Consider the following 12,792-nt stretch of genomic DNA (forward strand, 5'->3'; position numbering starts at 1 on the left):
CCAGCCAAGAACACAGAGATGCCAAACAGTTAAGTTTACTTATTTTTAAAATAAAAACAGCAACAACTATGTACATATATATACTACAACAAAACAAACAAATGAATAAATATTATAATTATAATAATATTTATAAATAATATACACTTGACCATAATATCTGTTTTTCTAAGATACTATAATAGTACTTGTGTACCTGATTTAACTCCGCCCTCTTGTCTAATTGTGGCAGATCTGGTGCACCTGGAGCAGCGGGACCACCTGAAGACATCAGGCGATCAGTGGGCTGGTGGTCCGGACACCAGATCCAGTGCTCTCTCTCTTCCTCTCTGAGCGGTCTGACTGGAGCCTGAGTGCAAGCTACCGCTTATGACGTTTTGGGGACGCTATGTAGGGGTTCTCTGCCATTGTTGTTGTCACTTCTGTTTCCTGGTTTGTAGCTAGCCAGGGAGGTCAGTATTGTTGTTCCACGATAGACAAGATACTTACTAGCTAGTGGGGGTTTTGTTTGTTGTTTTGGCCTTTGAGACCCTGAGGCCTATTGCTTCCATTTTAGTTTGTTCGATATACCGGTTTCAAATTGAACCGGTATACCGCACAGCCCTATGTGTAATGTTCTGGTCAAAAATCATATTGGTTCAAATAAATACATTGCATCTGAGTTCATGCAAACATTACAAATAAGTTGAAATAATGAATATGTGTTAAGTTCAATACAAAAATAATGGACTTATAGTCATTAATTTATTTAAGTATACCTAACAATAAATAATTGAGTTAGTTTTCCATTTAAGCATTTTTTTTCCCACTAAAAGGATTTGAGTTATTTAACTTAAATGGTTCAAGGCAATCGGTTTCCTTAAACTATTTTATATATTTATTTGATTGGGGTCTGCCATCAGTATCGCCGTATTCACCCCGGGTTCCTCCTTGACCGTAACGAAATAGCGGAAGTGCAATGTAGCAGTCAGCACGCCCAGTAGGAAAAGCAGCACATTGGCCAACTTGCTCTTTTCCACACAGAATATCAAGACAGTGTTAAGGGAAGCTCATACAAAATGATTTTAGAACTGAGTTGAATTGATATTATTCATATATATGTGAAACTGTTTGCCAATAGACAATAGTAAAAAATAAAATAAAGGCTTTCTAGGTGACATTTGACACTAATTGGATCAGGCAGTTAAAAACTGTGTCTACTTTCCCTCTAACTATCCATCATATCTTTTCCAAGAACCTTCCAGTGAGTTTACAGTTACATAGAAGCTTATTTCTAGAGAATTATACAATACGATGGGATCTGTAAAATCAAGTCACCAAAGTCTCAGTAACAAAGTAAACTTGCATAAGTTTATTTTTATATAGATTTTAAAACAATACATGGAAGTATGCATTTTAAATACAGATGTATTTGTAGAGATTTTATTTTGTTTTTAGTTTCCTCCATCACAGACACACAGTATGTTGTCATTGTTTTTAAAAAAGATTCATCAGGTGTTCAAAAAACACTTTGCCTTTAATCTCATTTACAACCAAATAACATTTTAAACAATTGCCTTTTTTGTAATAAACACAAGAGAAAGAGAACAACAAAAACCTCCATCAACTTTTCCTTCAATCTCATTTACAAACAAATTACATTTTAAACAATTGACTCTTTTTTTTATAAACACAAGAGAAAGAGAACAACAAAAACTTTGATAATTATTCTCGCACAACTGGAAGAAGCTAATTATCTCCTGTGTGAACTCTCTTGTGTTTCTTCAGACTTCCCTTTTCTGTAAATCCTTTCCCACAGACATCACAACTGAATGGTTTCTCTCCTGTGTGAATTCTCTTGTGTGTCTTCAGATCTCCCTGTTGTGTAAATCTTTTCCCACAAACATCACAACTGAATGGTTTCTCTCCTGTGTGAATTCTCTTGTGTGTCTTCAGATCTCCCTGTTGTGTAAATCTTTTCCCACAAACATCACAATCAAACCGTTTCTCTCTTGTGAGAACTCTTGGCCGTGATTCTTTCTTTTGCTTCACTCTAAAACATTTCTTTCTAACCGAACAGCTGGAGGACATTTTCCCAAAATGACACATGTGTGTCTCTGCAGAAACCCCTTGTAGTAATACTTTGTACTACACTTGAAGAAGCTGAAGGGTTTGTTGTCAGTGTTACATCCCACATGACTTACAAGGGCTTCCTTATATTTCAGGGCATGTGCAGCAGACTCAGGTGCCCTGGTCTCCTTCCAAACATTGTCCCTGTCTTTACTTTCAGGTCCAGAATCTGACAAAGGTTCTTGCCAATCGCCATAACGGACTTCAGTCTCAGAAGATTCTGAAGCCTTTTCATCATTAGCATTTGGATGTGAATGATGATGTGGATTTAGGTTCCTGGCTACTCCTTATCCCCCACAGTCCTCTCCATCATTTTTTGTTCTTAGCGGTGTGTCTGACCGGCCGGCTGGAGGCTCCGCCTCTCCGATGTCCTCCGTCTGGCTTTGATGAAGCTGCGAGGTCTGAGGTTTGTCATCTTCACTCTTCACAGTAACAGCAGTAGATAGGAACTTGGCGATATCGGCCTCCTCCAGCACATTAAGCGTATCTCCCTCTAGACGGTTCCAGAGATCTTCCTTCTCCTCTTTTATGTGGAGGGGCTCCTTTTCCTCTTTTATGTGGAGGGGCTCCTTTTCTTCTTTTATGTGGAGGGGCTCCTTTTCCTCTTTTATGTGGAGGGGCTCCTTCTCCTCTTTTATGTGGAGGGGCTCCTTCTCCTCTTTTATGTGGAGGGGCTCCTTTTCTTCTTTTATGTGGAGGGGCTCCTTTTCCTCTTTTATGTGGAGGGGCTCCTTCTCCTCTTTTATGTGGAGGGGCTCCTTCTCCTCTTTTATGTGGAGGGGCTCCTTCTCCTCTTTTATGTGGAGGGGCTCCTTTTCCTCTTTTATGTGGAGGGGCTCCGGGTCCTCCTGGTCCAGGTCCAGGCACTCAGGGGGGACATCTGCATTAATCACCAACAGCTGCTGGACATCTGCAGGGAGCACATTATGGACAACTGTGACTTCAGACTGATATCAGCTTTCATTAGTGGAGACATTCAAGAAATTTGACTTAATGTACAAACACAGAAATACAAAACAATAACATTTGTAAACAGCGGTACATTAGTGCGGAGCGCAATGGGCGCTGGAATAAGTATGGAATGTTGAATGTAAAATATTGATTTGATACGAGGTGGGCGGATGTCTCACACACACTTCATACAACGATACTAATATTTAGATTGATACTGATGACTTTTAAAGATACATTTGCATGTCATTTCATTATTAAATTCACTTCTGAGCTTGTTTGAGACTAGAAATCAAATCATAATTTCGAAAAGTGTAGTGCTCAACGTTTGTTGAGTTGAGAAGCTCAACAAACAGCAAGCTGGCGTCTGAGGAGGTCTAGCGCAGGACTGGCTCACCTCGAACGAGCTTATTGAAAAATAAGAGACTTGGGATGAACCCGTATATCATCCCTGTTTCCCTCACTTGTTTCTTCTCCTTGCGTCTTAGTCCCTCCCACCAGAGATGCATGAAGAGGGAAGGAAACGAGGAAGTAGGCTCCTTTGAGTCTTGATTAGAATCGATCGCCGCACAATGCATGCTGGTTAGATTTGTGTCTGACTTGATCCCGACTTGCTCTGACGTCATGCGTGTGGTCAACGACGACCTCACGAGAGCGAGGCGGCCGCAGGTTTTAGAGCCAGGCGCCGCAGTAGCTCTCCACCAACTGCATGACCCAGTGCATGATGGGAAACGCCTGGCTGTCACCAGATCAGACAACTGATTGGCTCTTAGATTTGACAACAAAGAAAATCCTATGTTCAATTGTTGGCTATGAGTCTCAGGTTTAATCTCAAACCATATCTTGTGTGGCTGATAATATTAAAGCTTATTTATAAAACAGATATGAAAACGAGTAGTAAAGTGTTTTACAGGCGGACATAAAAAGAACAAAGGATAGCATACAATGCAGATACACGCACATTTCTACATCAATATATATTTACAAACCCATATGGATAAAACCGAACGAGGTCTGCAAACTACAAGTAGCCTACAGATCGGATTTAACAGGAAGTCACTGTTTCTGTGACTTCCTGTTTATTCTTTAAAAGGCAGCTGAAAACTGTCCCGACTTTCTTTTTTTATGAATGCATTATTCAACACTTGCACATGTTATCAAAAACATAAAGGATGCAATATAAACAAACGTAGAGATGCCTTCAGCCTTCAATAAGAGGACACGCCCCTTTAAATCATTGGACTAAAATTATGAATTCATCTGTCTTTTCTTTGGTAACAAGGATGCCCGAGTAGTTGACTTTCTTCTTGACAAGTATATCATTAATATAAGTTGTATCACTTATTTTAATGCAAATAACTAATACCAGACAGAGACCTGAAGCTTTTGAAAACAAATCAATAATTGTTAATAACAAAGTGGCCATAAACGACCCATTCGTAATATAAAATGATTCCTTCAAAATTATGTTTTAAACAAGATACGCCAGTAGAGTGATCTGTTCCATGGGACAACCAAATGTCATTGTCCCATTGTGATTTACAAAATTACAATCTTTTATGAGTGTGATTCTTGGAAAAATACAAAATCTTTTTCTAGCTGCTTAATACAAATAAAAACAAGACCTTAAGTTTTACATTGTTTCTTAATTCCCTATATATATTTATATATATGTGACTTGTTCATGGCTTTTTCTGCCATGAAAAAAAATAAATATATATATATATATATATCTCCCATTGTACAGTAAAATGTACAATATGTACCTCCGAGATGTAGTACAATAAAACGTATGAACGTGTTTAAATACTTCAGTACCTGTAACTCTACCTCAGTACATGATGGGAATACTGCAGTACAGTACATGTAACTCTACCTCAGTACATGAAGTGAATACTTCAGTACCTGTAACTCTACCTCAGTACATGAAGTGAATACTTCCGTACCTGTAACTCTACCTCAGTACATGATGTGAATACTTCAGTACCTGTAACTCTACCTCAGTACATGAAGTGAATACTTCAGTACCTGTAACTCTACCTCAGTACATGATGTGAATACTTCAGTACCTGTAACTCTACCTCAGTACATGATGTGAATACTTCAGTACCTGTAACTCTACCTCAGTACATGATGTGAATACTTCAGTACCTGTAACTCTACCTCAGTACATGATGTGAATACTTCAGTACCTGTAACTCTACCTCAGTACATGATGTGAATACTTCAGTACCTGTAACTCTACCTCAGTACATGGTGTGAATACTTCAGTACCTGTAACTCTACCTCAGTACATGATGTGAATACTTCAGTACCTGTAACTCTACCTCAGTACATGATGTGAATACTTCAGTACCTGTAACTCTACCTCAGTACATGGTGTGAATACTTCAGTACCTGTAACTCTACCTCAGTACATGATGTGAATACTTCAGTACCTGTAACTCTACCTCAGTACATGATGTGAATACTTCAGTACCTGTAACTCTACCTCAGAACATGGTGTGAATACTTCAGTACCTGTAACTCTACCTCAGTACATGATGTGAATACTTCAGTACCTGTAACTCTACCTCAGTACATGATGTGAATACTTCAGTACCTGTAACTCTACCTCAGTACATGATGTGAATACTTCAGTACCTGTAACTCTACCTCAGTACATGAAGTGAATACTTCAGTACCTGTAACTCTACCTCAGTACATGATGTGAATACTTCAGTACCTGTAACTCTACCTCAGAACATGGTGTGTATACTTCAGTACCTGTAACTCTACCTCAGTACATGATGTGAATACTTCAGTACCTGTAACTCTACCTCAGTACATGATGTGAATACTTCAGTACCTGTAACTCTACCTCAGTACATGATGTGAATACTTCAGTACCTGTAACTCTACCTCAGTACATGAAGTGAATACTTCAGTACCTGTAACTCTACCTCAGTACATGATGTGAATACTTCAGTACCTGTAACTCTACCTCAGTACATGATGTGAATACTTCAGTACCTGTAACTCTACCTCAGTACATGGTGTGAATACTTCAGTACCTGTAACTCTACCTCAGTACATGATGTGAATACTTCAGTACCTGTAACTCTACCTCAGTACATGATGTGAATACTTCAGTACCTGTAACTCTACCTCAGTACATGATGTGAATACTTCAGTACCTGTAACTCTACCTCAGTACATGATGTGAATACTTCAGTACCTGTAACTCTACCTCAGTACATGATGTGAATACTTCAGTACCTGTAACTCTACCTCAGTACATGGTGTGAATACTTCAGTACCTGTAACTCTACCTCAGTACATGATGTGAATACTTCAGTACCTGTAACTCTACCTCAGTACATGATGTGAATACTTCAGTACCTGTAACTCTACCTCAGTACATGGTGTGAATACTTCAGTACCTGTAACTCTACCTCAGTACATGATGTGAATACTTCAGTACCTGTAACTCTACCTCAGTACATGATGTGAATACTTCAGTACCTGTAACTCTACCTCAGTACATGGTGTGAATACTTCAGTACCTGTAACTCTACCTCAGTACATGATGTGAATACTTCAGTACCTGTAACTCTACCTCAGTACATGATGTGAATACTTCAGTACCTGTAACTCTACCTCAGTACATGATGTGAATACTTCAGTACCTGTAACTCTACCTCAGTACATGAAGTGAATACTTCAGTACCTGTAACTCTACCTCAGTACATGATGTGAATACTTCAGTACCTGTAACTCTACCTCAGAACATGGTGTGAATACTTCAGTACCTGTAACTCTACCTCAGTACATGATGTGAATACTTCAGTACCTGTAACTCTACCTCAGTACATGATGTGAATACTTCAGTACCTGTAACTCTACCTCAGTACATGATGTGAATACTTCAGTACCTGTAACTCTACCTCAGTACATGAAGTGAATACTTCAGTACCTGTAACTCTACCTCAGTACATGATGTGAATACTTCAGTACCTGTAACTCTACCTCAGTACATGATGTGAATACTTCAGTACCTGTAACTCTACCTCAGTACATGGTGTGAATACTTCAGTACCTGTAACTCTACCTCAGTACATGATGTGAATACTTCAGTACCTGTAACTCTACCTCAGTACATGATGTGAATACTTCAGTACCTGTAACTCTACCTCAGTACATGAAGTGAATACTTCAGTACCTGTAACTCTACCTCAGTACATGATGTGAATACTTCAGTACCTGTAACTCTACCTCAGTACATGGTGTGAATACTTCAGTACCTGTAACTCTACCTCAGTACATGATGTGAATACTTCAGTACCTGTAACTCTACCTCAGTACATGATGTGAATACTTCAGTACCTGTAACTCTACCTCAGTACATGAAGTGAATACTTCAGTACCTGTAACTCTACCTCAGTACATGATGTGAATACTTCAGTACCTGTAACTCTACCTCAGTACATGATGTGAATACTTCAGTACCTGTAACTCTACCTCAGTACATGGTGTGAATACTTCAGTACCTGTAACTCTACCTCAGTACATGATGTGAATACTTCAGTACCTGTAACTCTACCTCAGTACATGATGTGAATACTTCAGTACCTGTAACTCTACCTCAGTACATGAAGTGAATACTTCAGTACCTGTAACTCTACCTCAGTACATGATGTGAATACTTCAGTACCTGTAACTCTACCTCAGTACATGGTGTGAATACTTCAGTACCTGTAACTCTACCTCAGTACATGATGTGAATACTTCAGTACCTGTAACTCTACCTCAGTACATGATGTGAATACTTCCTCCAGAACTGCTTCCATCAGTTTAAAGTGATGATGAAACAAACAGAACCAACCTGCTCTGTGTATCCGGACTTCCGGGTTGAAAACAGCGTCCAGTAGTCTCCGTTGTCGCTCGTTCTCCTCTTTTAATCTAGAAAGTTCCTCCTCGTTCTCTGCTGTCGTTCTTTCAAACAGCCCAAATATCTCTTGCGCAGCCGCAGTTAGTCGCTGCTTGACTAAAGATCTCAGCATTTGGACTTTAGACATGTTCACAACATCCGGGAACAAAGGAGAACATCTAGAAGTCCGTTCAGAAGGATCAGGCCTGAAGGAGCTACCGGACACTATCAACGCAGCGAGACGCCGCAATGCCTACGGACGGGTTGCTAGGCTATGTTGCTAAGGAAGTAACATCCGGGTCTTCTTCTTCTTCTTCTTCTCCTTCTTCTGTGGTTTGGTGCATTACCGCCACCAACTGGTATGGAGTGTGGATCAGGATGTCTCTTACTTGCATTATTAATTAATAATAATAATCAAATTAAAACAGCAACAATTATATATATATATATATATATATTATGGAGAAAAATAAAAAAATGCATATATATATATATATAGTTGTTGCTGTTTTAATTTGATTATTATTAATTAATAATGCAAGTACTAGACATCCTGATTCACACACACACACACATATATATATATATATATATGCATTTTTTATTTTTCTTCATAATATATATATATATATATATATATATATATATATAGCAAGACTTTAATATCTTTGTATTCTTTCACCATCTTCAACATTATAATTATACTGTTAAATAATGCGTTCCTTTGACATTCCTCTTACTTCCCCTTCTTTCTTCGTCTTTTTTATTTAAATGTAAAATGATGAAATGCATTAGTGAGTTAAGTTAATGATATTAAATGCAATCAATATACTGTTTGTCTACGGCTTGAATAAAATCCAACAATTTATGTTATTGTTTCATAATATAATACATGAATGACTTGAATAACATTTGGAGATGTATGAGGGTCAGGGGTGTGATCAATAGTATTGTTTATTTTATTTGTGTATGGTTACATGTATGTGTATCTTTATATATGTGTAAATGCTCTTTGACTGATGATTTCAAATGTTTTTATTTATTCCAAAACCAACATAAGAGCTTGTGCCTCTTCTGGGGAGTGCTAACACCGTTTCTTTCTCCATTCAAAATTGACCTTTAAAACCGTAACAGAGTCGAACACAACAGTTTTTCAGGCTTTTTCGGGTGGTAGATGCCATGATGGGGACGGTACCATTGTTCCCCAGGAGTTCCATCTTTGTTTACTTCCTCGACATCGCCGACCCCGATGACTTCTTTCATGTATGCTGTGTAGTCTTTCTTAGATTTCTCGTCTGTAGATTAGAACCTCCGTCGTAAATGACTGAGCCTGATTTCAGCAAGTGTTTTGTTATCGGGTCGGTGTGGCCGAGGCTTTTTGAAGACTTGTTCACGTGCAGGTCGGTTTCATGTGTTTTTAAATATCTTTAAATAAATATGTTGAACTGAACGAGCTGTTTGTTTACAGTGACGTCACTGCGCTGGTCCCAGTAACACACTAACCGGTTGGTTAAAAGTGTGTTTCAGTCACTTTAAAAAGGAAATGTAGAGTTAAGTTAGATGTCATGTGACCACACCGTTTATTAATGTGTTATTTTAGCATTTTGTTTTATTTAACAGAAATTAATAATTTGATGTAATTACACTTTTATGTAATTAATATACATTAAGATGGTGGAACGTAACTAAGTACATGTACATGTAAGTACAACTTCAAAGTACTTCAGTCTTAATGACTAGTATTTTTAATTGAATGCAGCTTTCTTTTACTCCTCTAGTGTTAGTAGTTTCTGAGGTAAATGTTGTGCTTTTACTATAACATCTGACTTTAAACGTCATATTAAAAACAAAAGATATGATCAGTGTGTAAAATATGATACCGTATTAAATACACATCAAACTATTCAACATAACAAATACAAGTAGTGAAAAAAAGTGTTTCTTCTATTTAATCCAATTCTGTGGCTTTGTTTACTGCTTTTATTTCGAAACCGGAAGTGCGTATTAATCAACATCCGGTGCAGATCGGTGTTTACATGAGGCGTCAGTTTGCTAATCGGCTAACCGGACAGTCGATAATAATAATCAGAGCCGGTAACGAGAGCTGCAGTCACGCGCTCCGCTGGTTCCCGGAAGAGTTCTTCTTCCTCACAGAACCGGAAGTTTGGATTTGATGAAAACCGAGACGAAGATGTCTGTTGATGCTAATGCTAGTGCTAATGCTAACTTGGACCAAAAGGTTCTGCAATATGAAAACTTCATCAACGAAGTTCTGAGGAACGATTTACAGTAAGACTCATATAAATATACATATAAATACACAATGTACATATAAATACACATAGTATACATATAAATACACATAATATACATATACAAACACATAATATACATATAAATACACAGGATTGTTGTTACACAGGAAGGTGTTGTGGTCATTATTAATAATATTATTGTTGTTACACAGGAAGGTGTTGTTATTAATAATATTATTGATGTTACACAGGAAGGTGTTGTTATTAATAATGTTATTGTTGTTACACAGGAAGGTGTTATTATTAATAATATTATTGATGTTACACAGGAAGGTGTTGCAGCAGAGAGACTCTGTTTATGAGAAAATCTCTCAGTATCTCCAGCTGAAGAACTCCATTCAGAGTCTGCAGGTACGATGATGATGATGATTTATAATAAATAATTCACTCAAATGTATAATAAATAAATAACGTTACCGTCAAAATGCTGCTCAGTTGGAATGTAGCGTCCCTCCACAACCTGTCCCCTTGTGATGCCACAATATATTAATGTGTGTGTGTGTGTGTGTGTGTGTGTCTGTGTGTGTGTGTGTGTGTGTGTGTCCTCAGGACTCCCCCTCCCCCCTGAAGACAGACGTGGACCTCGGCTGCAGCTTCTTCGTTCAGGCTGAAGTGTGAGCTTCTGATCAATGAATGAATCAACAACTGAACTGAACAACGAGGAAGCATCTTAAAAGCTGAAGAATTACCCAGAACCCTTTGCTCCTCCCCTTCCCTCAGGGAGGACTCGTCCAGGATCTTCGTTGCCGTCGGTTACGGTTTCTTCGTGGAGATGAACCACGACGAAGCTCTGAGGTTCATCGACAAGAAGACGAGTCAGCTGACCGCGTCGGTCCTCCTCCTTCTTCTTCTTCTTCTTCTTCTTCTTCTTCTTCTTCTTCTTCTTCTTCTTCTTCTGTGGTTTCACCTGCTGTGTTAGCTCGATGCTAGCTGTGCCCATTGCTGTGAATGAGAGATGCTAACTATGCTAACGTTGTGTTTCAGCTTCACAGAGCAGCTCAGTAAAGACTCTGCTGAGATCAAAGCCAACATCCGCATGGTGATCGAGGTCAGTGACTTCTTCATCCTCCTCTTCATCCTCCTCCTCTTCATCCTCCTCCTCCTCTTCTTCATCCTCCTCTTATCCTCCTCTTCATGATCTTCATCCTCCTCTGTGACATCACTACTTGTCACGTTGTCAAACATAAATCATAATGAACTCTTTAAGCGTATCAGTGTTTTAATCATCAATAAAGTTTGACTTTGAACATAAATCTATATATATGTTTAAATAATTAACTTTAGACACTTTACTTTTCTGATGTTTCATAATTCTGTTAATATTTTACTGATATCTTTCAGATTATTTATGAAGGTTTTTGATTCTTTATATTTTTCATATTTTTTCATATTATTCCTATTTTGGGGGAATATGTATTTTTTCCCCCTCTCCTCCTCCTCCTCCTCCTCTCTTCCTCCCCCTCCTCTCCTCCTCTCTTCCTCCTCCTCTCTTCCTCCTCCTCCTCTTCTCCCCCCTCTCCTCTTCCTCCTCCTCTCTTCCTCCTCCTCTCTTCCTCCTCCTCCTCTTCTCCCCCCTCTCCTCTTCCTCCTCCTCTTCCTCCTTCCTCCTCCTCTTCCTCCGCTGTTCCTCCTCCCCTTCCGCCTCTTCCTCTTCCTCCCCCTCCTCAGGGTCTGAGGGAGCTTCAGGGTCTGTCGGATCTCCCAGAGAGCAGAAGAAGAGACGTCTTCTAGATCCTGCCATCGTTCAGGAAGGTGGTCACCGTGGCGATGTGACATTATGGTCTGTAGCAGACATTCAGAGGACGAAGACGAAGAGAGCCGGAACTCATGTTGAGATCAAGAACTCTGTGAACTGTTCCTTTAACGAACAGGAAGTATCTGTAGACCTTCAAAATAAAGTGTTCTTCATAAAACATTCATGTTGTAAATAACTTCTTTATAACAATAACTCTGAGTTATTCATTATTAAATTAAAGAGTTTAAATTAACTTTCAGTTCAATGATCATAGAAAAGTATGAAACATAATTATAGACAATGTATTGTCATTCATATTTTTTTTATTTAATCATATATTATATTATATATATATATATATATATATATATATATATATATATATATATATATATAATATAATATATATATATTATTGTATTATGTTTATGTACAACTGGTGGTAAAATGAGACAAGAGGAAACAAAACATAAATAAGATGCATTGTCAACAACACGGAGCCTGTTGCCATGGAGACTAGATGCTACACACACACACACACACACACACACACACACACACACACACACACAGTGTTCTGCTTTCATTGTGTCGAAGTCTTCGGTCTTAAAAAACGATCCGTCGGTTTGTAACGAAGCGATCAAACTACTTTTATTTTGAAAAACGTCTTGGTTCGGCCGCCTTGCTCAGCCTACTTTTATTTTGAAAAACGTCTTTGTTCGGCCGCCTTGCTCAGCGGCTCCTCGGCAGAGACAAACCGCTGCAGAGACACG

The 12,792-nt window shown here is 38.6% G+C and overlaps 1 protein-coding gene across 1 annotated transcript; it reads left to right on the forward strand.

Annotated features, from left to right (window-relative positions):
* The first annotated feature begins 10,001 nt into the window (after positions 1–10,001).
* Positions 10,002–12,182, forward strand: uxt (ubiquitously-expressed, prefoldin-like chaperone). The gene is made up of 6 exons (XM_079226867.1): positions 10,002–10,258; positions 10,554–10,635; positions 10,834–10,898; positions 11,005–11,112; positions 11,269–11,332; positions 11,953–12,182. The coding sequence occupies exons 1-6, from the start codon at positions 10,143–10,145 to the stop codon at positions 12,013–12,015; spliced, it is 498 nt and encodes a 165-aa protein (XP_079082993.1). The 5' UTR covers positions 10,002–10,142; the 3' UTR covers positions 12,016–12,182.
* The last annotated feature ends 610 nt before the right edge of the window (positions 12,183–12,792 follow it).

Source organism: Taurulus bubalis, assembly GCF_910589615.1.
Source record: "Taurulus bubalis genome assembly, chromosome: 11".
Taxonomy (NCBI): domain Eukaryota; kingdom Metazoa; phylum Chordata; class Actinopteri; order Perciformes; family Cottidae; genus Taurulus; species Taurulus bubalis.